Raw genomic sequence first — 26169 nt, 5'->3', positions numbered from 1 at the left:
TGACAAGAGAACAGCGTTCCTACCCTGTGTGCTATGATTCTGCCTTAATAGTCTGTACTCCTGCATTCAAAACAGAAAAAGCTGAACTATCTGATGACCATCAGTAAGGCCATGGAAGCTTGTCAGGGAAAACAACAAATAACTGGAACACTTTCTAAAACCTCAAACCATTTTAGCATTGTTTTTTAATTCCCTTATGGCTCTCTTCAGAAACATGGTAACAAATGGAAAGAAAATAGTTCCATTAATGCTCTGGCCTTAAAAAAATGCAAGCTATACCAGAAAGCCTGCAGTAGAGTCTGATTTCACCAAATCCCCCCAAAAAGAGGAGAAGCAACCAAATTTAAGGCTGCTTTTTCACACTTAACACTTCAATCTGTTGGAGATTGTTGACCATTAGTTACAAGACAACTGGCAATACTCACAGATATTTTGGTCCTCAGCTGACCCACGAGTCCCTCATTACACTTGAATGCAGCCTAGAACTCACACCTAGAATAGCACTGATCTGTTTTTCTTACTCTGAGATAGCTGTACATGCAGATGGACATCCAGTTGGTGAGCATTTTCTCCACTACAGATTCAGTTCTCCTCAGCATCAGCTTGGGGTTTTTGGAAGCCGAAGCATCTATTAGATCCACCAAGAGGTCCTTCATGATGCTAGTGTAATACTCCAGTTTCCCATGCAATGCAATAGTAAGCAGGGAGGCCAGGTTACACCTGAAAAAGAAAGTGTATGACTCAAGGACTGATCCCAAGACTAAGCCACCAATTGGCATAAAAAAAATTAACACAAAGGCAGTATTTCACACAATTTTCATAAGCCTTCTCAACGGAGTTAAGTTTCAAACAGTCTTTCAGTCCACCTGCTGGACCTCAGGTCGGCTTGTACTGGTAAACAGAGTTTAGGGATATAAATACTGCAAGAGGGAATTACCTATTGTACCTTTCAGAACTCTTCCAGATAAGAAAACACTCACAGGTAATCCACTTCTAATAGGGAAGCAGGAGGCCAGTGTAACTCAGCCTTCAACAAAAATGGATGATCCCAGAGACGGACTGGATTGCTTAGTGGTTAAGAATAAGTCACAGTCTCGTCCAGCTACCAGGTCTTTGGCTCAAGTTTAGCCTAGATGAACCACAGCTAACAGCCACAGCCCTGTGGAAGATGTGTTTGCAGGTCTTAGTTAATATGCTGGGTAGGATAGGTAATATGCTCAATAGCTCCCTCGCCAGCAGCCTCAGCAAGCAGTGGGAACCATGTGGGCTCAGGGGTCATCTCCCCACAAAATCAAGTGGCAGCAGCAGTCTGAGCTGCGGTCAGGCCTGCGCTGCTGGCACAGACACCTGCTGTGGTCCACATGCACCTCATGAAGAAGAGTTGGCTACCAGTGCTGGTTTGTATACGGTCTTCTGAAGCTCCTACCTGTCTCTAACAGCAAAGTCCTTCTGCTGTTCAAGAGCATGGACAAACACAATGAGAAAGTGCTTGTTGTTGAGCAAGGTGGAGAACAGTGAGATTCCTTCTTCCATATTGGGTCTGCAGTTTTCAGGAATCTAAAGAAAAATTTGGAAAGTAGAGTGAGGAAAAGCATTATTTGTTGTTTTCCTCCAGCCTTTATCCTACCTGACTGTAAGGACATTCCTACTGAACACAGATACAGTCCTGAAGATGCCCTTACTCTCTCCTATTTGAAATGAGTTAGCAGTGTACTTTTGTGGCAAAGATGCCAACTGCATACTGGGCTGTATTAGAAACAGCATAGCCAGCAGGTTAATGGAAGAGACTATACCTCTCCATTCAGCACTTGTAATACTGCATCTGGAGTATTGTGTCCAGTTTTGGGCTCTCCAGTACATGACAGACATTGATAGACTGGTGCAAGTGCACTAGAGGGCTGCTAAAACAAAAGGGGGCTGGAGAACTTGATGTACCAGAAGAAGCTGAAAAAGATGATGGGCTTGTTCAGCCTTAAAAAGGGGTGGTGAAGGAGAGATCTTATGGCAGTCTCTCCAGAGAGCTGTGGGATTTCCATTCTTGGAGACACTTGAAATTCAACTGGATAAGGACCTGAGTCTAGTTGGAACTGCTTTAGGCAGGAGGTTGGACTAGATTAACTCCAGAGCTCCAGTCCAACCTAAATTACTTTTTGACTCTATGATTCCAACCTCTCTGCTCACATGAAACGTAGCTCTGGAACAACAAGAGTTTTTACTGAACTCCTGCTTAGGAGGAATCTGTCAAACTTATTTATGATAAGCTGCATATAGGAGTGAAATGACTTACAACATGGTACACCTACAAAAAAAAGCCCACAGTGAAACTGGGAAGGATTTCATGATAAAGATCCTTTGTGTGAGAGCAGAATTTCACAGATCTATCTTCTTCTGTCAGCAAAAGCTGATCTAGTGCTGGTATGTGTTAAATGTTTTGAGTGATCAAGCATTCCCCATGCACCACAAGAAAATACATGACACTCAACATATGTCAATACGTGTCACTATGAATATGGTTAGTAACTGTCAAAGAACATTTGTTTTGTTAATAGATTACTCACTTTCCATTCCCCTACCAGGAGTGGATGAGTTTCTTGGACCTGAGACCCCACCTGGGAGTTAAGCTGCTGGGAAGGCAGAACGTAGCACTCCTCATAGAGTGAAGAACACTGCAACAAGAGCGAGTCATCAGGAGAGAGCGGGTGAATGAGCCCAGAGCCCTTTTCGTTTGCCATACACCACAAGGGAGTAAGATGGAGAGAAATGTCATCAGGACCGAAGACCACCCATTATGAAGAAATGCATTGGAATGCTTTATGAAGCCTTTAGACACTTTGCAAGAGCCTCCTGAATGAACAAACACCACAGGAATGGGGGGAGGCAGATGTCTTAGCAGACACAAGGCTGTTAAGAGTAGAAGACTGTAAATAGACTAATTTGACAGTTAGAAGATCCTAGAAGAGAATGCATTATAGAAGAGTAAGTCAAAACAGAGGACTACTGGGTGTTTTAACATATGTAACTTTTAAAACAGATGGGAAAAATGTTTAAATCTCTATCATTCATATAGCAGCCTGAATCCTAAAAAGCCTAGCTTGCAGATATATAGAGACTGGATAACTTAAAAATCTGGGTAATAACTACTAATGAAACACTCTGCAGTCATAAATCATCATCTCACTCTTCACCACTGAAATGCAACTGCCTCAGGGGTGAAATATAGCTGCTGTTAACAGCACACGGCACCACAGCAGAGCAGCTGGTGACGGGAATTATGGAATTGTCACGTCTAGGGCAGTCCTGGAGGACGACTCTGGGCAGACGCACTAGGACTCTGCACCCTAGAGGCCTCTTACTGGTGACACTGTGTGCCCAGTTTTGGATAGGGAGAAAAGAAAATGCAGAGATATCTAATGAGTGAAATTGGCAATGCAGCTGGAAAACCTAGGGCATATGCTGACTGGGAACAAAAAGCCACCTTTCCCTGAACACCTACAGGAGATACCATCTTACAGCCTCAGCTTCAGTCAGACTTGCTGGGGTAGGACCGGAACCACTAGGAAAGAACTGGATGTCCCTAGCATTTTCTTCTCATGTGAGAGACAGCACTTTTAAAAGAGGATATCCAAATGCATCAGACTGGGGAGCTAGTACAAGTCTGACCCCACGAATGGAGTCTCATCTATTTTTCCCCTCTGCAAGGCTTCTATCACATTCTAACCAAGTCTAACCTTACTTCACACCCAAAGAGCTGTGGCTCCAGTTCTCATGACAAGTAAGGCTGAAATACCTGACAACCAGATATGTAACAGTGGAATGATTTTGTTACACTGTAATGACTCTTCAGCAGAGGAAAAGCAGAAACCTGATTTGGTTGGGAAGGAATTGGGAGTGATTAGGTGCCTGTGAAACATGTTACTGTCTTACTTTGGGGAAGAATGTCCGGGTGACAAAGTGCTTGTATTCCAGGAACGGGATCCCTTGGCTGCGGTTTAGCTCCTTGGTCAGGTCTGTCATGTCTGTCTGCAGCTCAGCAAAACCTTAAGCAAAGAGACCCACAGATGGTAAGAGCTCTGATAATCTACCAGCTTAGTCAGTAAGCAGGGAGGCTGGCACTGAAATATATTGAATGTCTCGTCTCTGCCTCCTCAAGCCTTTTCCCGTGAGTGAGCTGAAGCAGAGTTTTCTCAAGGAGCAGTAGATTACATTCAGGGTTTAACTGTCAGCACTATACATCATATCTTGTAGCTCTTAGGGAGAAAAAAAAAATTCATTGCCGCTAGGATACCCATCCTGCAGAGTCTGGTTCTGGAGGAGGAGAATTTCAGTGTATGTTGCAGAGATTCACATACTGAGAATGCAAATGCACAGCAAATGTGGATGCTTGAAACGCTTCTCCAGTTGTTATAGCAGGAGTGTATTACAATTTTTGTTGCACTCATTAACAAAGCATATTATAAAATCAGTGTGGCTTTCGAGCAATCTTTAGTCACAGCCAAGGGTCATTAACTCCAGGACAGGGAAACCAGTGGCATTGGAGATAAGTGGCTTGCTCAAGTCAGGTAGCAAGATGGTGGCAGAGCCATACATCTGGCCACTAAGCCTTATTCACAGACCCTGCTGAAACACAAAGGCAATGACAAAAACTCAGGCTAAGTTTCTGTTCCTGTAAACACTCTTATAAACAGCAGAAGGTGAACTGCTTCAATCCTGTTATTCTGACATCTCCTTCATAATCGTGGCTCTGTTGGCAGCACTGTGACTTACCTTTGCGGATTTCCTCTCGGATCTGGGACTCCATTTCTTCCATCTGGAGCAAAGTTTTCTGCCAATAGCGCTCTGCTCTGCGGCTCTTTGTGCAAAACACAAAGAGAGCTGAAAAAGAGAGACAGAATAAGCCTTTTGGAGCAGATCATTAGAAGCAGCTGAAGCTGGGATCTGAGTGCTCATCTGGGTGGGACTGCTGACACAGGTACAGAAAGCTAAACTCAGTGTTGGTTTAACACCTGTAACAAAACTGGTATCTGACCAGGCAGCTGTTGACTATCTGTACCTAAGTCAAATCAGATGGAATTTAATGATCATACTGTAACTATTATCTTCAGTTTAGATCTGGGCCATAAGATACTCAACTTAACTGTATATAATACATTCCAGCTGATTAAGCAGTATAGATTTCAAGAAGTTTACCACCTGTATTATGGTGCCCATGTCTGATAGCCTTCCCACACCTCCAGAAATATGTTTTTGATGACTAGTGGAGCATTTAAGAAATAGTATTTATGCATAATAACTTTTATTAAAAATAAACTCTTATTAGAAACATCTAATTTTCTGTGAACGGATGGTTTTCTTCCTGCACAGTGATTCTGGGCACATCATGAAAAGATATGCTAGCCAGGGGATACAGGTGTGCTAACCTCTAACGAAGTTAGCAAAGTCCTGTGGTGTCTGCTCCGGATCCATAACAAAGGATGCTTATTCTGTTCTCTATGCTCTTCATTAGGCATCAGCCACTTGCTACTACTGAAGATGGGGCCTTGAGCTAGATGGACCATTGGATCGTCATCTCTCCACATGTAGTGAGAAAAAAAATCTCAACATGACCTGGGAACTCAGCTTTCTATTCCCTTACCTACAACAGACAGGACCAGCAATATACTGCAGATGACAATGGAGACGATGATTGCAGTCTCTCCTCCCCCAAGGTGTAGCATGGCAATTGTGTGGTTGAACTTCCCAACCTGGATCTAGAGAAGGACAAGGAAGGAGGAAAACCAACAGCTGAGCAGCTAGTTATCAAACAGCTTGGTACTCAAGCAGAAAGAGACCAAAGGGGGAAGCCAGATATGGTGTCCGTAGCCCAAGACGTAGGCTGACCACACCAGCTCAGTGACTGTCAGAGCCCAGGACTCTCATGATCTCCCAAAGACACCACAGGAGACTTTCTAGTCTCCTCAAACTCATTTCTAGTCTCAAAACTGCTCAATTTTCCCCACTGCAGCTCTTCCAGACAGAGGTATGCAAATCAGTTCCCTTCAGAATGAAAAAGCAGTCCCAAGCATGCTCAAGCACTAATCAAGTGTGGTGGCAGAACCCACTGAGCTAGCATCCAACCCTGTCTTAAACACACCGTAAAATACAGAACTGCCTGTACTACTTTTACTAGAAAACCACTTCTGCTAATCATCCAACTTGGACAGGCCTTTTTAATCCTGGATTCAGTCTCTTTTCTTCTCCAAAAGCAGAACTGCTACCATTCAGAGAAAGAAGGGTAAAGAAACTTGAAAGACTTTGAAATAAAAATAAAGTGAGAGAGTAAAAATAAATAATAATGTGCCCAGAGACGAGTAATTATCTTGTGGTTAAAGTACTGAACTGGGTGTCAGGAGGTGCTGGCTCTACTCCCAACTCATACTTCTTGTGACACCAAGCACAAACCATCTGAACTCAGAGTTTCAGTCTCCTGATCACCATAAAGGAAGAGGGAAACACACATCACAGGCAGGTTAAGTTTACTCATCACTGTTTATAAAAGGCTCTCTACGCCTCTGAGATGAAAGGGTTCAATAACATCATCTGATAAGGAAAACTCATGACCATACATAAGTCTTTCACTTCTGGAAATGTGAGTTTTACTTCTCTAAAGGAATGAGAAGCAAGAGAAACTTGAGCAGAAAACTGAAAAGAGGTTGGGAAGAGATGGAATAATCTTAAGAATCCATCTGCATCATGTAGTGTCTCCAGGACAGATACAAACTGTGCATTAAATTACAGATAATTCTAAGCAGCTGGGCTAATGTAGCAGTGAGGAGCATTTGTTCAGGCTTCCAAAGAGAAAAGACTGGCTGGAAATAACAGGTTTCTTTCCTGTACTGGCTGTGATTGCCTGATATCATGTATGGAGGCCACCACCATTCCACATCACGTAAACCAGTAAGAGAAATGACACAAGCGGTGCCTTCCCATCAGACCCATGGCACAAAATACCATGTAGCGCACAGCTCCATGCCCCTGGGGAAATATAAATTCCTACATTCCAGAGAAACTGGTGAGGGTATTCACATTAATAATGCCTAACTTAAGCATCTAAATAACTCTGGATGGTATTCTTTCTGTACTATTCTCTCCGTTGGTAACAGGGAGGACTGCCTTTCCAGAGGACAATTCAAAGGGCTTTAATTAGGGGTCATGAAAACCTTCAGTGCCTCTAACCAACAATGCTGGACTACACAGTTAGGCCTGTACTCCTGTAATCCATAACTTGGCCTTTTACCTGCCTGTTAAATGGTCTCTGGCACTGGCAATGTCTCTGGTGGTATCTGCAAGCAGTACTCAATGGCAGAAGCTTTGGCTACATCTGCATTGTGGTGTGGGTTGAAGAATCAGCTAATCTCTGCTACGGCTGGCACGGAAAGGTCACTTCAGCTGGTCCTACAAACCAGGATGGAGACCGAGGCCAGAATGCCCAAAGACGTGCACAACTTCCACACCCAGCTGAAAGTAGATTTGCTTTCATGCGGATATCTGAGGATGCACAGTCTGTATAAACCAGCCTACCTAACCTCAAGATTTTTGTGCATTTTCACTAAACAGCTATCATGAGGCAAGTCCTGGCTGCATTTTAAATCTTTTTTTTCTCTCTTATTCAACTCTTCCCATTTTCCAGAGGAGAAATCCCATGATCACCATTTAATACAGTGTTTAAATGATTTGGTCATGAACAAAGACCTTGGGAAGGTCTTCTCTCCTTCACTTCGACAGGTCTGTTCAGCACAAGTTTTACTAGCAGAATTGATTAGGCTTTGGGTTAAATAGCAGCATTTCCTGACTCCACCACATGGTGGGGATGCAGAGATTTGACCGGGCTGGAGGACAGACATCCACTTCAGAGCTCCCCCAGATGAAGGCCATGTCTCCGCTAGCACCTCAGTTCAGATCCCAGGCATAGTCCTGATCTGCCTGCTTACTGCACTCCTGGTTTACATGACGGAGCAGCCTTGCAGTCTTCCAGGATGCAAACTGGATTCTGCTGGGATTAAACTAAACCAAAATTAAGCTGCAACTTAATTAATGTACTCCCACAAGAGCCACTAGAAAGTAATCCCAGAACACACACACTCAGAAGTGAGATCTTCAGCACCACTTGTTTCACCCTATAGACTGGCTCCTACTGCACTGCACTACTTGCTGATGTAGACACAGCTTGACAGAACAGGCATACTCAGAATCACTGTCAGAATTAAGATCTACAGTGGGACACATTTTAAACGGGTATTTTCTGTTGTTCTCATCACTGGAGACCTAGGATCTACCATTTAATCAACAGACTCTGCAGTCACAACAAACATTTCAGCTATCCAAAAAGAAGTCACAGCAGCAACAGAATAGGTGTGATTTCTGCAGACCCCTGATAACTGCTAGTAATGAAAATTAGTTAGTGCCCATTTGCCTAAGTCTGTCCCAATGTTATGAAAGCTATTAAGACTATATTCCAAAAGACAATTGCTGCCTATAAAATGGCCAGCAGGCAATAACTCAAACCACATATGAAGGTTAATAAGTGTATACACATATGAATGCGAGTTGATTATTTAGTCATACTCCCAATAGCTATGTGTTACTTAGTGCTGTGTATCAACCTCTTGTTTTCTAGGGAACTACCAGGGCATTACCCTGAATGTTTTATGTCAAACCCAGACTAGCAAACTCAAATTCCCTTTTTTCTCCTCAAAGGGATTTCCCTGTTTTTCAGTTCTCACTAAAACCAAAATTACCCTATTTAAAATTTCCATTAAAATGACTTAGGAAATTCTGCTACTTCTGCATTTCCTTCTTTGCAGTTTGCAACAGAATTTCATGCATAATAGACTACAACCAATAAACCGGACAACTCCATTGGTGGTACATCTTTGTGCTTTCTTTCTGGGCAGTGTAAGTCCAGAGATTTTTCAAATCCCTCTGCATCCTTTCTCCTCCCTGCTCTAGCCACAGACTCCTGCTGGTTTAATATTAAACACATCTACTGGAAGAAAATTCAGCTGGGGCGGAGGCTACAAGTTCTCAGACCATGGAGATGGAGGCATTTTCTCTCTGAGAGAGAAGAGCCATGACCACATCTCTAAGTAGCAACTGGCTGCATATAGAAGAAATCGAGGGCAAGAGGAACAGTACATCAAGCTCTGGGGGAGGGGGGTCAGAGGCAGTAATAGAATACTATGAATTTTGCAAACGCATAAAGATGAAAGTAGTTCTGAGGCCAAGCACAACAGCCCTGAAGAGTAAATTCTTCACAGTGGCAAAACGATAGCCACTGGGAAGCAACAATATGAACTTGCCAGTCCTACGTCATCCTTTTAATTGCCTCATATTGCAACGACCCTCCTTTAGTGATTTATTAAGGCTTATTAAGGTTTAGATCTTCATGTCTACTTGTAGCTCTTTGGCTGACAGTAAGAGGGCTGAGTGGCTGAAAACTGGTGGAAATCCCCAAACTCATCTCACAAGGGCCAGAAATAAGATTACTGCAACTGATGAAAAATCACATGCCTGGGATTTCACACTGCTTTACTAGAACTGACAAAATCTTCCCCTCACAACATACAGCAAAGTCAACCAGTTCTCAAGTTAACTCGGCGGGAACGACTCGGCATTCGCCTGACTGCACGTCACGATTCGGAGCACGGCAGCCCCTCTCCACAACTTCGCACAGCCTTGGTGGTGACTATACCTACATCTCACTGAGGCAGCAACCTTGGGGACAGCTGTAAGCACAGCATATTCTGTCCACCCCTCTGTCTCTAAGTCTCTAAGGCTGTTTGTGAGTGTGTCCCCAGCAGCTCATGACTTTATGGCCCTGTTTTTGCATACAACTGACTCCTTTGCCTACAAGATTTGCAGCAAGAATCCCTTTTTGCCCTACAACCTTAGAGCTTGAAGGCTTCCAGGACTTACCGTCACAGGTAACTGTCTTTCCGAAGTGCTCAGTGACTCGTTGACCGAGCAGTGAATGACTTTGTCAGAAACAATCTGGATCTCACATGAGATAAGGCCAATTTTCACTTGGTACTCATTGCTTTCCAGGCCTAGGTTGTCAGGCTCTTTCTAATGACAAAAGGAAAATCAGGATGTCAGTCTTTAAAGTAGCTATCTGATTCGCACTGGGTTTTCCTGCTTTACTTTCCATATCCCCTGCTGTTTTTCAGACCTGGAAACACCCTCCCTCTCCAAGAACATTTTCCAGCCTTCCACAGGAAACTCAGAATTGGGTCATTCTCCATTTTCCTGTTTCCCATTCCTCACTCAGCAGGGGACATTGAAGAAACAAGGCCCTCATGGAACCTATAAAGATCTTTTTTTTAATCTACCTTGGCTGCACACCACCGATAAGGATCTGAGAGCCCACCTGGGAGTGAGGAAGGATGTGCAACAGAGGAGATAGATAGGGGTTGGGATTGCAGAGCCTGAGAAAGGGGGAGTGTGTTTCTGAAGCACATTACAACCAGCAAGGATATCCTGCAATGAACAATTACCTTTGAATTAGCCTTGTGTATTGTCTGAACTGCTGTACCTTGACTTCCTTGTTAATTGAACTGAATTTGGTAAGAAAGAAAAGAATGAATGACTCTTCTGTGCTGGAATAAATATCTATTGTCAAGATCTCCTGGCTCACCTGCTTGATTTCAGGCCAGTGCATTATCATTCTTTATCATGTGTCCTGTATTTTATTTAGCTCCTTGTTATCATCCTATTCAGCTCCTTGCTACATCTTTCAAATAGAGCCCTCTGTCATCATGCCTCAAAGGGCATCATTAGGTCAAGCTGTATCCCTTGATGGAAGTGATAAGGTGCAGCAGAGCTGAGGAACAAACTCTCAAACTCAACTTGCTAGAGTTCTGGTCTTGTCCTCACTGTCTCCTTTCCTTCTGCATTTGTGAGGCAGCCCCTATATTAGTATTTAGGACTGAGGAGCTTCCCAGGAGGGACCACGTAACACCCCAGAAGCTTAGCACAGCTGTAAATTTAAATCTCTTACATGTATAACCAGAGTTAAGGGCTCGCCAGGATGATGCTTGATCCATTTCTCCTTCTTGGCTGTGAAAAACTGGGGGTCAGCATAGTACTCGAGGCTGAATTTGCTGATGTGCAGAACCTCCTCTGGGTACATCTCCTCATCAAGAGCTGGACGGTCATCTGCATAGAGGCGACCATTGAGATAGAAATCTACAGGTGCTGGCTTGCTCCCCATAGTGATGTTGGAGGCAGCTGGAGAAGGGCAGGTAATCACAGTGTCTGCGTGAACCTTACAATTCTGAAAGCAGGAGAGAGCATGCACATCAAAAACATGAATCCAACTCTCATCTGTGCATCAACAAACAGCCTGAGCAACCCCAAGGCTTTGATCAGCCTTGGATAGGGTGGCTTTGCTTCATCTGTGATTGATAGGCATCTGGTGTGCTGATCACCCAGCCAGACACTATTAAGCATCAGGCACACTGATAACACTAAAAACATCATTACTGCATGGGAATAGATTAGGCCTGTCACTCTGCTGGGCTCAGGATCAAAACATTTTCATTCCTGCTCCCAGCCCAGTCTGCAGCACTCAGCTTTTACCCTCCAAATGTCCTCAGGTATCAGGCATGCAGTCCCGCTCTTAAGTTATGAAGCGGTATCAAGAGGCTCACTCACCGTTTGCTCCCTGCCGATGCCACGTACCACCATTGAGGCATTCTGTACCAATTCAAAGCCTTGTCCCTCCAGGGTGATGATCCTCCCCCCACTTTAAATAGAAGGGAAGAAAAAGAAGGTGATTGGTGTGGAGGTGTAACACCTCTTAACAGAACAGTGAAGTGCAACGACTAAGCCTGGCCTACTTTTTCCCAGGACTGTTTCCCAGCTGTTCAAGCAGCGAACATAACCCAACACCCAAAGACTTCCTCTTACTTGCCACAAGCATCTATAATGCTACTGAGGTGCTAGGGAAGGAAGGAGGAGTAGCAGCTGCTGCTGTAGAAAGGAGAGATCACTTCCTCACAGCAGAAAAACGTACGCCTTGCTCCCACTCCCCAGAGCAGCTGCATGCCTCTGTGCTGGGGCAGGATAGTGAGCGAAGCAGGCTGCCATCCACCAGCCTAAGATGTTACTTTCCAACCACCCAAAGCAAGGGCAAGGAGATATTCCCATCCTCTGCCCCACACGGAATGATCAAGAGCTTTGAGTCTTGGAGAGAGAAAAGACTCTGAAAGGTTGACATGGATCCTGCACCTCCCAGACACTTCTGATTTAGACTGAGAGGAGAAAGTTGTTTTGTATCTATTGCCTAGGGAATTTAAAGTATGGGCCTCTCAACATGCAGTCAATTAAGGACAGTAATGAAAGGGTCTGATGCACATGACACTGCTAGGGAGAGCAAGGGGTGGAAAAAAACCAGCTTGCCTGCTCTGGACAGCCAAAGCTATACCCAGAATTTACATTCCCCTTCCCCTTTTCATATTCTACCTGTTTCAGGAGTCTCTCTCACAGAACAGTCAAGATTTATAAATTCTGTTTTTGAATACCATATTATACTCAATGACTTTGGGTCCAAGGTTTTAAGAGTCAGGTTCTCCAAAAATTTTTAGAGTGCTATAGCTCTAATTATGTTGTCATGACCCAAGTTTCTAAGAAAGAACTTGTTACATCTGCAGAACAGTTTAGAGCTTCTGATTTAAACTATATTCTTGCTTACACTGATCATTTTAGCAATATCATAAGACAAATCAGCTCCAGCTGATTTTTTAAGTGAACTGTTGACTCTTCACAGCCAACACTGCAGTAACATACTGGAGCAGAGAGAATACACAAGCAGCTCTATGAAAACAAACCAGTGTACACAACTCAACCAAGCAGTTTGAAGAAAAAGACTGTTGTCATTCCCAGTGGTCTGATATTCTGGAAACTGATGTAAATATTAAGAAAGCAGATGAAGGTGACTGAGAAATACCCTGCTGGCTTCCCTTGTGGATACGGGTAGTGACATTCTGCCACGGTCTTTTGGTATTTAGATATCACTCCTGCCATTCAGCATAGTTTGCCAGCCTGCTAGGAGCTGAGATTGACTGAATGACTGTTCTGCTTTGTTATTAACTTTCTCACAGCCTGTATCTTTGGCTTTGCATTTGGGAATGCTGAGACACAGCTTTGCTTCAATGGGATCAGGCTGTCGGAGTCTGCTGTATGCTCACTCCGAGTGGGCTGCTTTCACAGCAATCCTGGAGGCAAAGGCACCGGATTCTCAGATTTCTTCGTCAGTCTTGGGTTTTCCAGACTCCACAGCTGAGGAAAGTGGGTTTTCACCAAGCTATCCAAAGGAACAGGAGCCTGAGAGCTCCATGGAGAGAAATGAAATTAAAAGTAACACGCTTTAAAAATGAAATGTGGTAGCCTCAGGGCCTGCTGAAATCCAAAATTACAAATCTCAGCTTATCCTCCAGCAGTTTTATTGCCAAGAAAAATGCTCAGGGTCCCATACAGCCCCCCTATCTGAACCTCCCTAAAGTACCCACCTGGCGTAGACAGACAGTACTATTTCCACGGCTGACTTTTTTCTATGTCCTAAATGCACCGAAATGAGCTACAGCCAGTCCTGGTGTGTAAGACTTCTACTCCAGTGATGGGGTACTCTATAGCACTCTGACAGCACTCTGTAATACCTCTTTGATAAGCTGCATGTGAGAGAATGCATCATACAGCAGGGCTGAAAAAGTCCCTTCCTTCCTTCAGAACCCCCTCCTCCCTGTCTGAAATCTGCCCCTCTTTTGTGGACAGATACAGACATGAGCCAGCTCTGAACTGGAAGTCATGAAGCTGTAATAACATGGCACTGGACCCAGATAACATACCCTGCCTCCTAGCTGTGCTTTAATAACTTGAGCTCAGGGTTGCTGACGCAGCTTTTACTCAGGAGCTAGTTTGCACCTGGATGGTTTGAAGCACAGGCAGAGTACACTCATGTTGCCTGCAATGGACCACACAGGGGTCCTCCAATTAGCTCTTCACTTGGACAACAGAGCAGCATTCCCATTTGCATTTAGCAAAATCAAGAAGCCGATTTCAACAAAGGCCAGAAAAAGAAGGTCAAAATCCTGACAGACTTTGCTTTCTCCACTGGAGGAAAGATCTCACCTGATCTGGCTCTTTTTAGGGTTGATGTCTGTTATAACCGGATTCTTCTCATACTTGAACGTGATATTGTAGTTGGCACAGGACTTGTTCTCAAACTGGATGCAGACTCGCACAGCTGTGGTGAGTTCCACAGATGGCATGGTGCATGTGATAGTGGTATCGTTGCGACTGGAAAAGGAAAGACATAGTAAGCTAGAGAAAGCTACAGCCAAAGCGCACTGGAGCGATGCAACACAGAGCTCAGAGCTCTCTCAGAAGTGAGGCAAACAGCAAAGACACAGGCAGCTGCCTCTCGCCTGTAAGAATGAATTTTGAGTCACATGACAACTACTTAATAATTACATAACCTAGTAATGAGCAAGTCTGACCGTATGTTGTCTAGACTGCCAGACTGATTTCCTCCATAGCCAGCGGAAGAGGGTAGGCTCCTACTTCTTCCCACTGACAATACAGGAACAAAGACAAAGAGATGTCTCCTTTGACTAGGGAGCTGCCATGGGCATTACTCTGGGTAGTACCTTCCGCATGCAGGGAGCACCTTCAGTACAGACATTGATCTACATGTTTGGCTGCCTTCACTGGGAGACCTCCACACTCCTGCTTGCAGTAATGTGATGTAATGGAGCATCAACAGTGTTTTACAAACAAGGGAAGGAAGGAAGGGAAAATTAGCCAACAACCTCCAAAGTGACTGTTGATTTGAGATGATTCTTTTATGGCTTATGGATGGACCATCACAGACCTTCAGGGTGGCTTCACCCTCCAGCATGTTATCCTCTTCCAAAAAAGCAGGCAACCTTTGCCCAAAGGTGATGTAGTTTCTCTTCAAGGAGGTCACTACAGCATGGCTGAATGTAATCATTTTAAATTTACAATACAGGACCACAGAATAAAAAATAAAAGTCCATAGGTGATTTGGTGAGGTAACTGGAGCATAGTGGAGAGATCTCAAAGCTCATGGAACCCATGTATGACCCAAACCCAGAACCTCATCTATCCTTGTTGGAGGACATGGCCATAACTAACCACTTAAGGGCAATGTCAATCCCCCAGGTACAGTGCCTTCCTGAAGATGCCTTCAGGAACAGTTCTGTGTGGAAGGATCACTTCAGAGGCCTCTGTACTAGGCTGATTTACATTGCCCAAAGCAGGTAAGCCCACTGAGGGTCTGTAGCAGGCCTGGAAACAAAAAACAAAACACACACCACACACCCCTATGTCTGCTTTGTTGCCAGGGTTTTGAATCTGGTCCCAGACCAGAAGCATGACCCAGACCACCCAAGAAACCTGGAAATATGTTACAAACTATGTGCGAGATTCACCTTGTTTGCTGCTGAAATGCAGCTGCCACATTGTGGTAATACTAATGCATTCATGTTACCAAACACCATAGCCTCATGTCAGGTACCTGCATCACAGCTCCATGTCACCCCCTCTCGGAAATCTTGGATTGCTGGGGAGGTAGGAAATGGAAAGGGTGGCAGCCAAATGGGCCTGCTTGGATGCTACACCAAGTGCAAGGCTAGCAGCAGTATGTAGCAGACCCCTCCACCCAAAATCCAGCTCTTCTTGATCTACTGTGGGACAATATGATCTTTCTCAACTTAGGTTCTTTCTCCCTTATTCAACAACAACCAGCTCCTAGTACCAGCCCCTAGAATGACCCCAATCTCACCTGAGGTCAGTGCACTGTTTGGAGTTATTGACGAGGACATGGAGCTCAGAGCCAACATCCAGCCTGCTTCCTTTGATGGTTACTCTTGTTCCTCCAGCTTTCGGGCCATTCGGTGGAGCTATGGAGTGCACCGTGGGAAGCTAAAAAACAAAAGGGAAATTCATAATAGTTTTCTAGCCTGGTAAATTCACAACTGAATATTTCAGACTGTGCATAGAAATTGCTGTAGTAAATTTAAATATTCAGTATTTCCAGGCTCTGAAACAGCAGCATAACAAAAGTACTGACTTGTTTTGTGAACAAGAGAGGTTCAAGGTATGAGGAGTGAAATCATATAAGCCTTTGAGTTTCAGTAGTCCCTAAATCCTGTCTTAGAAGTGACACACGGGTCTGAACTGGAGCCCAGGAACCCAGGCCCTTGAGCTTTTCAATTGCAGAGCCAGAGCTGGAAGGCAACATTTCAAGATCCATCACGAAGGAAAGCTTCTCAATCATTCCAGCTCACACCATCTCTGCTCTTCCACATTTGTTTCCTTCTGAATGTGAAGCTACGGCAAAGCTGTACTGAATGATGGCTTTGAGATCTGTGAAAATATCCACTTGGGTCTACATAATGAAATATCAAATTTATCCTTCCTTAAGGAAGATTCAAATCCAAATCTCCTGAGATAACAGAGACTAAAGGGAAAGTTACTGCGCCTTTCACCATTTTTCACTGAAATTAACATCTATGTTATCTACATTTGCAGCCCCTGGAAATCTTCCTGGGATTCACACGCTTGAGGCTTTGATAACTAATGCAGACCTGAACCCTTATGTCTGCTACACAGTGCCCCAAGAGATTCTGCTGGGCATCTTTCCTGCTCTGGTTTGAACAGGACACAGAGGGCATAGCAAATAATTATTTCAGGACCCTTCCACAGAGCATTTGGTAATTCCCTATCAAACAACACAAAACCCTGGGGGAAGACCACCTGCAGAGCTGCAGAGTGTGGCAGAAGCTTGCTCGCTGCTCCACTCCCTGTCTCTTACTGCAGCTGCAGAGAAGAAAAAAATTACACAGAAGCTGACTGAAATAAATACGGTTAAGCTGCTCCATATCTCCTGGTGCTAATATCCCTTCCTGTCAATCCTAGCCATACAAACATGCTTATTAATAACTATCCTTGCTCTTGCCATACACTGAGACTGATTCTATTCCTCTACAGCCATTTCCCTTGTTATATCTGATCACTACCCATTTCTATAGGATTCATTTTGTTAATTTAAATTTCTCAGAGTCCAAGAAATAGTCAGTGGTAGGCAGCTGTCTCCCGCCCTTGACCCCTAAGCCACATATTCAAATGTGCTGCAACAACAGCAACAAAAAGGATTATTCATGCCCCACAAAGCCCTCCAGCCCTTCTCATCCGCAACAGCCAAGAGCTACTACTTTCTGTGCATTGCAGCGTTGACTGTTTCCATTGCAGCTTTTGCAAATTCAGCTTATCTATAGCCTGCTATAATGTCCTGCAGAAGTCTCTGGACCACATTTCTTTCTCCTCCTCAGGAGAGTAACAGCTGAATTTTGTCTCTTATAGATATGTCTAATGGGGACTTTGAAGTACTTAACACACAAACAATGTGTGTTTCGAATAGGCTATTCTGGAACTTTTAGACATTATCAGGTAAACTGTTATTGATGCTCATGTTCAGGTCTCACTGAGATCGGCTTTGTATGATATAATTTATTCCATCTTTATGTCACTGCACGTAGGATGATAATCAAGAAAAACAAACTGCATTGCTTAGTTTGCAAATGTAGACATTAATGGTGTGAAGCATAACAGCAGCTAAATACTACGCAACTTCATCCCTCAACACACATAAGACACTCGCACAGAGAGCAGGGAATTACCTATTTTTTTCCCAAATTTTGTTGGGAAAAAGACTGACAAGGCTGAGATAAACAGATACAACATGACAGCTTTCTGCCGTGCCACCAGGGCAGAAAACGGCTCCTCTCTCCCTGCTCCTCAGAGAAGGCAGCCTTTGCCATGGGCCCGCCCAGGAGGTGCAAGCACAGAGCTGTCAGAAACACTGGTTTCAATTCAATGACCATCTTTGGCTTTTCTTGCTTTGTTTAGTGCTGGTGCAGGTGTTTCCTGAGAGGGCTTTTCCTCCTACTCTGAAAGCAGACTTAGAAGCCCAGCCCTTTCCCATTCTTGGGGCCCTTCTCCTCTTTGTCAACACCACAATTAACTCTCCAGAAGCTGATATGGTGGCATGTCTCCTTTTTTTGGAGGCAGTGCACATATCCTGACGAGTCATGCACTAGAAATGTCAAACCTCAGATCTGTTACCCATCATACCCACATTTGTGCCTTGCTCCATTCTACACTGTAGGTTCTCTGAGATGTTTCAGATGAGAACCTGAATGCCTGGAAACGAAGGGAAGGTGTCCCAAAGCAAACGTCCTCCCATGCACTAGTGCTGAACCAATACTGGCAATGCCCTTGCAGAGGGCATACAGAGACATAACCAAGATAACTCAGAATTCATTGCAAGACTTGATATTAGAAGTCATATTTCTTGATGCAAATTAAGTTGTGGCACCTTGGCTGCAGTCCTTCCTCCAGTGCTCAAGGTTGGATTTACTATACATCTTTCAGGTAATTAAAGGTGAAAAAACATTTCAACTGCTTTGTTGGGACTCTCATCATGGATCTTCTTTTCCAAGCCAACTGAGGGTAGAGGGGCCATAGGCTTTTTTAAGGGGTACAAGGAAAATACATGTGAGGATCACCAGAAACGTCTACAAGACAGCTACTTACCACATAGGAGTATCGCTCCCTGGACTTGCCTTCCCGGCTCACATTAACTGTTACCACATCAGAAAAAACCTCCGGAGCTTCTCCAGTTTGGCATACGATCCTGCAGAAAAAACAGACACAGTTCACATGCACAGGCCAGACCCAAAGAGAGACAGCAGAGCTAGGAAGAAATCTTAGCTTTTTCTTCTAATCCTCTAGCTGTGCTCTGTCTGCTGCATACAGACTGGGAAGTACCGACCTGTATTTTTGACAGCAGGTTATCCACATGTGCTTTGAGGAGGGCAAGCAGCACAGTGAAAAGAGATAGATCCATGCATCAACTGCATAAATTCACGCCCATGTTACTGCTACTGGGGAACTGTTTAAGAAAAATATTTGCTGAGGATGCAACCCAAAGACAGAATTAGAAAGAAACATCTTAGTCTCTGAAAAGCTCTCAGAAACACACAGCCTGCTCCAGTGATCTCTAATACACATGGATATTCATTCAGCACCTGCTCCTGCACTCAGCTGCACAGCAGAATACGGGCTAAGCTTCTTAACATCAATGTTGAGCTATTTTCACTGCTCTGTTCTAGGATGGGGACAAAAATGTAATTTATGGTAAGTCAGGCCCTGCCTGCAGTGCTGCAGCACTGCCCATGAGCAGAATATACCAGACAGCCCAGTGTGCTGATGTTAAGGGCCACGGCCAGAGCCTGCCACTGCTATCCCTGTGGGAAAGCACCTGGCAGGAGAGTGTGGAGGGCTTCCTTTGGCAGATGATTTTGGTCCTATGGAGCCCTGCAACAATCATTTTAGCTTTTCTCTCAAACTCTTTTGGCAGCAATAAGGGAGGTCTTGAAAAATAATGAGGTGACTTGAATGCCAATGAAAGGCTTGAGAGCTTTGCAGAGAAGTGCTCTGCTCACACCTCTGAACAGGTTCCATGCAGCAGCAGCTGTGCTAGCTCTTCTCACCCAGTCCCACTACCAGTCCCAGCCCATCTCTGGCAACTGGGGGTTTTGTTCAGGCTCACAAGCCTGTCCTGGACTTTGGGGGGTAGAAACAAGGTACTAGTGGCTAATGCATGGATAAGTAAGTGCTGTGCTGGAGACATTACTGGATTTGAAGGGGAAAGGACTTTTTTGGGATGTGAGGGAGACAGCTCAACAAACTCATCCTGCCAGGGCAGAAAAGCACCCACAAGGAATCACAGCTGGCCAGATGCAGGTGATCAGCCCAACAGCTCTCATCCTAAGCCATCCATTTCCCCTCACCCTTGCGGTGAGGGAGCCAGCCAGCTGAAAAAGGGAAAAACAACCCATTCTGAGGCATGTCCCCTTCTTCCCAACAGCACTGTCCAAGATACTCACGTCTCAGAGACCACATATCTGTCTCTGAGTGGCACACACTTCACACTCCCTATCTTCACAGCATTAATGACATCGCTGAACCTGCGGCCCAGGTTCCTTCCTCGTATTGTGAGCAGAGTTCCTCCATCCAGGGGCCCACTCAGGGGCTCAATCTGCCAGGAGACCAAAGGAAAAGGGTTGTGTGTGAAAAGAGAACCATGAGAAAAACTTGCTTTGATTCCTAAATGAATTTCTGTTCCTGTGTCAGTGTGTGTGTTCTACTTGTCCTTCAGTGAAGAAGAAATTGCTTCTCAGACTCCAGCTCAGCCCCACAGAGCCTCTGCCACTATGTTCTCTGTGCCAGAGCTTTGCAAACAAAAAGCAGTTACACTTCTATGCCGATTCTGATATTATTTCAGCTCCCAGGTAAAAGGCAAGCACATCTGGGATAAAACATCACTCCTCTCCCACAACAGGTTTGAATGGAGATAGGGAAGGAACAACCTGGAGACATGGAAAACTAGAGGAGGAGCATTAGTGTACTGTGAAGAGACAGTCCTGACATATTTTAAGGTATATCCTGAACACAGCAGGACCTTTGAGGACAAGAACAGAAAAAATGTTCTGTGAACAGGACTATGGCCAACATACTAGCACTCTGGTATCCCAGAATACAGGACTAGTCCAATGATTTGGAAAGAGATGGCTGTTCCCTGCTGATCTCTTACTGCCAGTTGGTTTCTCATCTGGCAACTATTAATCCCCTAGGATAGGAATGAGATAGGGAAATGCCTGCTAGATGTAATGCTGTTCTGCTGTACAAATGGCTTTCTCCATCAGTTTGATTTCATTTTTCAGAGTTAGTTAAATCCTTCCAATTTAGAAATACTCTTTTTTCTTTAACACACAATGACAAACAAAGCTAGTGCAAAGCACCTGCTAACGCTCACCTGCTCAGAGCGCATTTGGAGAGGCTGCAGCGCAAGCCTTACCGCAGCTGCGGCCAGCACACCGCAACATCAGCCAGGGCTGAAGGTCAAGAGTGGAAGTTCCTTCTTCCGCCAACTCGGTTAAGGCTTGTAATGTTCTATTACTAAGGCTGGTGCCCTCCCCCTTAGCCTGCTCCATGCCTCTTCCTCTCAAGGATGGCTCCATGAGTGCTAACGCAGAGCTTACTTGTTTGCATGATTCTGGAGGATTTTGATTTACCACCTACTATTTGCTAAGAAAGCAGCATCACAGTCCTGAGACATTCTGTAACCAGAATTCTTGTAGGTTTACTTCCATTATTTTCTGGCAAGGTACTGATAATATTTCACATGTATTGGAGAAGGACAGCCTCATCTGGGAACATTCCTTTCCCAGTACTGCTGGGCTAGTGATAATGACAAGATGAAATCGGCAGGCAATAGGAATCGTACAATCCATCTATGCAATGTTACAGCACTCAGATTAGGAGAAGATATCACTACATACCTCCCTAAGAACAGAAACACCATATCCTTGCCAATTTAGATGGCCACATTAGCTGCTTTTCCTCTCCAGTTTCTTCTCTTTTCCCATGGAGCTCATTTGTTCAATGTGCTCTCTTTGCTACACATTGGGTTACAAATTTGGTTGCTCATATCATAACTTTAGGTAGAACCCTACACCTAAATGTCCCCCCAAACATTCAAAAAATGATGATCTAAATAAAATTAATCTCAAAATACATAATGCCAAAAGGCCCCTCTATCACTATAGATCTCAGCAAAACTTTAGAGAATGCATGTCTGGAGATAGGGTTCACATTCAACTTTCAGCTATAGCCAGTTAATTGCTATTTCTAGATATGAATTGTTCAGCTAATTCTACAACTCTTTCTCCCTTTTACCCACCCCAGGAATGCTGGTGCATTTTGATTGTGCTGATGTTGTTTTTCCCACTAGTATGATTAAGATTGAATCTTGCAAATACCAAGATGTCTTTGGCATGTTGTTTTCTATTTTTACATGATCCAGAACCACTACAAAATACCAGTGAATAACTCTGAACTGATCTTGATCTTGTCTTGTGTCAGGGAGACAGCATGATTTCCCAGTTGTCCTCAGGTCTGTGACCACACAGTCAGTTTAAGTCCTCTGCACTGCTCATCACCCCCACACACACTCTCCACAGTGTGTACACATCTTACCTTCTTAACTTCAGGAGCTGGGCACACATCTGAAGCCTGGGAGGATTCAGTGTTTAGCCTGCAGCTGGAGCTGATCTCACTCCAGATGCACCGGTGTCCCAGGTCCTCTCTCCCCAGACACTGAGAACAGTCAGCACTTCCAGTTGCACAGTTATAGACCTCCACTAAACCATAAAAGACAAAAAAAAAAAAAAAAAAAAAAAAAAAAAAAAAAAAAAAAAAAAAAAAAAAAAAAAAAAAAAAAAAAAAAAAAAAGAGTGAGGTCTGGACCTGAGACTTTCACAGCTCTGCTTGGCTTTACACAGTCAAACACTGACCCCTTCCATAGCTATGCTAAACCAAACAACAACTGAAATCCAGTGGATGAGTGGAAGGACTCGCGCATACAGCAAGATAAGGTAGCACTGGCTCTCATCCTGAAGATTTCCCAGAAGGACTGGGAAAGACTAGCGCCTGTTCTCAGTACAATATAATTAAGCGCTATCTTTTTTTTTCCCCTTCCCTTTTGAAAAACAAGCAACAATCCAAACTCAAAACCTTTTGTCAATTTATGCTATATTTCCAATTCTCAGCATCCACATGGGAAGCTGCTTGGCAAAGCTGGCTCCATCCTGTTAGCAATGCAATCACATTGCTTCCATATTCTGCGACCAAAATCTGATTGCAACAGTGCTTTGTACAATGTTTACATTCCCTTTCCTTCCCCCTAGTGACCATGGGCTCTCTTCATTGACTGCTCCCTTCAGATCTGCTCAGCTCAGCTTCTAAATGATTTTCCTGCAGTGCTCTCACCTCCTTATTAGCTGGTGCCCTAGGTTACATTTCCTTTCATCCCAAAGCCTCCTACCACTGGAGCATGTGTATCCGCTGAGATCAACAGCTAGAAATATTCAGGAAACATTTCTTTCACACCCTTTCCCCCAGAGGATATTTTGCAGGCAAACATAAAATAAAGAAACAGTCATATTCTGCACTTCTGTTCAGGGGAGGGTCTCAAAGCACTTCATAAACAACTAATGAATCTCTTGGTCTTCAACAGTGTCTGTGCTCATGCTAGTGAAACTTCAGTGGCACTCAAGGAAATCTCTCATTCTATGTGAAAAAAGTGAGCTTATTTCACCTCTTTTTGAGTCTACTCTATGAGTTACACTGGTTGGCTCTCTACCCAGGGACAATGAGCTGAGATTCTCTTCGGTGAACTACAGAAATGCAGTTTACAATAAAAGTTGACAAATACTGATAAAACAATCAATGGAAAATAACAGTAATTCCATTTAAGACAGTATAAAAGATATACACATTTATATAATTGGCCCAGCAGATTTCTGTCTCTATTTGCAATTGTTCTGTAAGCCTCTCTATAATTTTACTTGTACCAATCTGATCAAGGCAAAGAGGAGTCAGAGATGTATAATGGTCCCACAGGATCTCAAAATATGCTGGCAAATTCAAACTGATGCAAACATAGGCTGCATCAACTGGCTCCTTCTGCTTGCAGGAAAGATCTGGATTCCATGGTCTTTGCACTGTCTTTTCTGCTTCCAGCAGAACTCACTTGGAGAAATACAAATCTTTTGTTGCATACTAAAATAATCCTAGCTCAAAGCCCTACCTCTTTTCTAGTGGCTACCTCTAGCAACTCAAAAAATACTCCTGATACTCTTTTCCTTATGCAAGGAAGTTCTGGCTCATGCTTCCTCATGCTGATATTTCAGAGGTTATTTCACCAGTGTGGAATGCTGTGCAAGATACGTCTCCTTTACACACTGGAATTTCCTACGGGGAAACCTTTGTATCCTGGGTCAGTGACTGATAGTACTAATGTCTCTCCACCTATTACAGCTTTCCTCCTAAGAAAAGCTCACTTTAACAATCTAGTCCTCATTTGCATCTAATATAAATCAGCACCTTCTATTAAAACCACTGACACTACTGAGAGGGCAACCAACCCCAAAGATGCAACAACAGCATACAGTTGTTAGTTAAATCAGAGTTCCTGGCCAGTGCAGGGAGAAGAGGTGGCTGGAAAGCACAGCCTGACTGGCTACGCTTGTCCTCAGCTAAATGCTTTGTTTTGGATGCGCTTTTAATCTGACTGTTTCCCCTTCATTGCTCAGTTTGCTGATGTAGCAGGGGCTTTTTTAGGAACCCATATGTTCTTCCCAGAGATAGAGAATGGGCCAGGGGTGAACTGTGTTTACACATTTTATTCCTTCTCAGCACAGGAGGGAAAAAGAAACCCTCAGTTTTTACCTAGTGCTGAACCTTGAGGCCATGCTCCCGTAAAAGCCTGTGCTAGAGCCCTTCCCCCATGCCATTCCTTATCTCCTTTGAGAAGAATTCCTCTGCTGACCCTGGGAGACACTTCGCATTTCTGTTGTGATTGAGTATTTCAGAACATTCTGTTCTATACACTATTGGCAGACAAAAAAATCTCAACTGTTGTGTGTGCTCAAGGATGAGATTTGAATTTGCCCGGGTGTAAAATGGCTGTCTGCGAGTGTGTGAGCCTGTCTGGTTTCTGTGCACACATTCACACGTCTGCAAGTCTGCGTGACTCTATGTTTTGTGCATGCATGAGAGAAAGAACCTCTGAGCTGTGGCGTGGTCTCTCTCCTGAATACATAAAACTAAACTTCTGCTCTCATTTGGTTAGCTTGAAAGATTCCAGAATAAAAATATTTTCAACTCAAACCTGTCATCATCTCTGGACTGTCAATAAATCTGTCTGGTTTATCCTTCAGCTGAAGGCTTACTGGGAAGAGATGGCTTTTTTCTGATGTGTGGAGCTGCATAAAAACACAAATGAAAAAACATTAATGAAATCAGCCAAAATACTAGGTTACATATACACACAAAGCTGATGAACCCTCATCATGGCACTCCTCCCACCACTCTTCCTCAGCACAGGAAGCTCTGATCTTCAGTAGAGAGAAGGGGAGAGCGCGTTATCTTCTGTCCTCCTTAACTGTTTTGCTAAGATCTCAGCAAAAGCAGAACAAGACAGAGCCCTCATTTGTTGGCATTTTAATAGAAATTAAAATTAACAGACTGGACAGGCTGTGAATTTTTAGTGCTTGGTCACAGTACGCAATTTCTCAGGCCACGTAACAGGGAAGTGTTACCCTCCAACTGCGATTTTAAATATTTCCATCAGCAGAAGCCCAAGTATCTGCTTGCATTTCCAAGGTGTAATTTGTTCAATACCACACACTCATCTTTGGTGAGAGTCTGTGCATTTTCTCAGGCCAAAACCTTTCTCAGGAAGAAAAGCTACAGAATCCATAACACTAAAAGGTGACAATTCTTTTGTTTGTTTTACTGAACCGTTCCCATTTAAAAAGCTAAGCAAACAGCTCTTTCCCCAAAGCATAGCAGAGCAGAGGCTGAAGGCACTAGAACAATTCACAGACAAGAGGAAGGGGAACAGCAACCTGCGAGAGCCAGAGCTGCTCTGCCCCCTCCCCGCCAGCGCGGCCCTGTGGCAGGGCGGGAGGAGGGAGGCAGCGCTGCAGCTTTGCGGTGCTGGGGCCGGCACTGGGGCAGAGCCGCCCCGGCGGGCGCCCTCGCAGCACTCACCAGCACGTGGCTGCACCGAACAGCGGAGGAGTTCACCCACTGGGCTTCGAACGTCCGCTCAGTTCCAAAATGGCACTCGAGGGCTGTCTCCTGGGGAAGAAACAGGGCAGAATGGGTACAAACAACTGCTTTTTGCATTTGTATTCAGTCAGTAGATAAAACTGGTGCTGCATCTTACCTGATTTGTCCTCTAAACACCTCAACTATGGTTCAAGTATAAATATAAGACCAGAACCCAATACTGTAAATGAGCGTGGGGATCTTTCCCATATTAATCCTGCTCTGTTACACACTGAGCATTTAACTACTTCAGGATGAACATCACAGATGAACCCAAACCTCCCTCTTGCCCTTGCCCAGTGCGCGGCTAGAAAGCTGAATGACCTGACATTTGACACATCTGACAGTTCCTTCGGAGTCGCGGATCCATGG

At 44.2% G+C, this 26169-nt stretch overlaps 1 protein-coding gene across 1 annotated transcript in view; it reads right to left on the bottom strand.

Annotated features, from left to right (window-relative positions):
• PLXND1 (plexin D1) overlaps positions 1 to 26169 on the bottom strand; it is a 92232-nt gene that overhangs the window by 26394 nt on the left and 39669 nt on the right. Inside the window, exons 10-25 of the mRNA XM_062585481.1 lie at positions 25738 to 25827; positions 24854 to 24947; positions 22159 to 22322; positions 20007 to 20158; positions 18652 to 18751; positions 15839 to 15978; positions 14164 to 14331; positions 11689 to 11779; positions 11033 to 11308; positions 9952 to 10101; positions 5633 to 5747; positions 4765 to 4872; positions 3925 to 4037; positions 2559 to 2666; positions 1427 to 1557; positions 522 to 720 (exon numbers count right to left, since the gene is read on the bottom strand). Coding sequence (XP_062441465.1) covers positions 522 to 720; positions 1427 to 1557; positions 2559 to 2666; positions 3925 to 4037; positions 4765 to 4872; positions 5633 to 5747; positions 9952 to 10101; positions 11033 to 11308; positions 11689 to 11779; positions 14164 to 14331; positions 15839 to 15978; positions 18652 to 18751; positions 20007 to 20158; positions 22159 to 22322; positions 24854 to 24947; positions 25738 to 25827 — 2199 coding nt within the window. The remainder of the gene's footprint in view (positions 1 to 521; positions 721 to 1426; positions 1558 to 2558; positions 2667 to 3924; positions 4038 to 4764; positions 4873 to 5632; positions 5748 to 9951; positions 10102 to 11032; positions 11309 to 11688; positions 11780 to 14163; positions 14332 to 15838; positions 15979 to 18651; positions 18752 to 20006; positions 20159 to 22158; positions 22323 to 24853; positions 24948 to 25737; positions 25828 to 26169) is intronic.

Source organism: Rhea pennata, chromosome 12 (assembly GCF_028389875.1).
Source record: "Rhea pennata isolate bPtePen1 chromosome 12, bPtePen1.pri, whole genome shotgun sequence".
Taxonomy (NCBI): Eukaryota; Metazoa; Chordata; class Aves; order Rheiformes; family Rheidae; genus Rhea; species Rhea pennata.
This window is presented reverse-complemented; position numbering and strand designations above follow the sequence as displayed.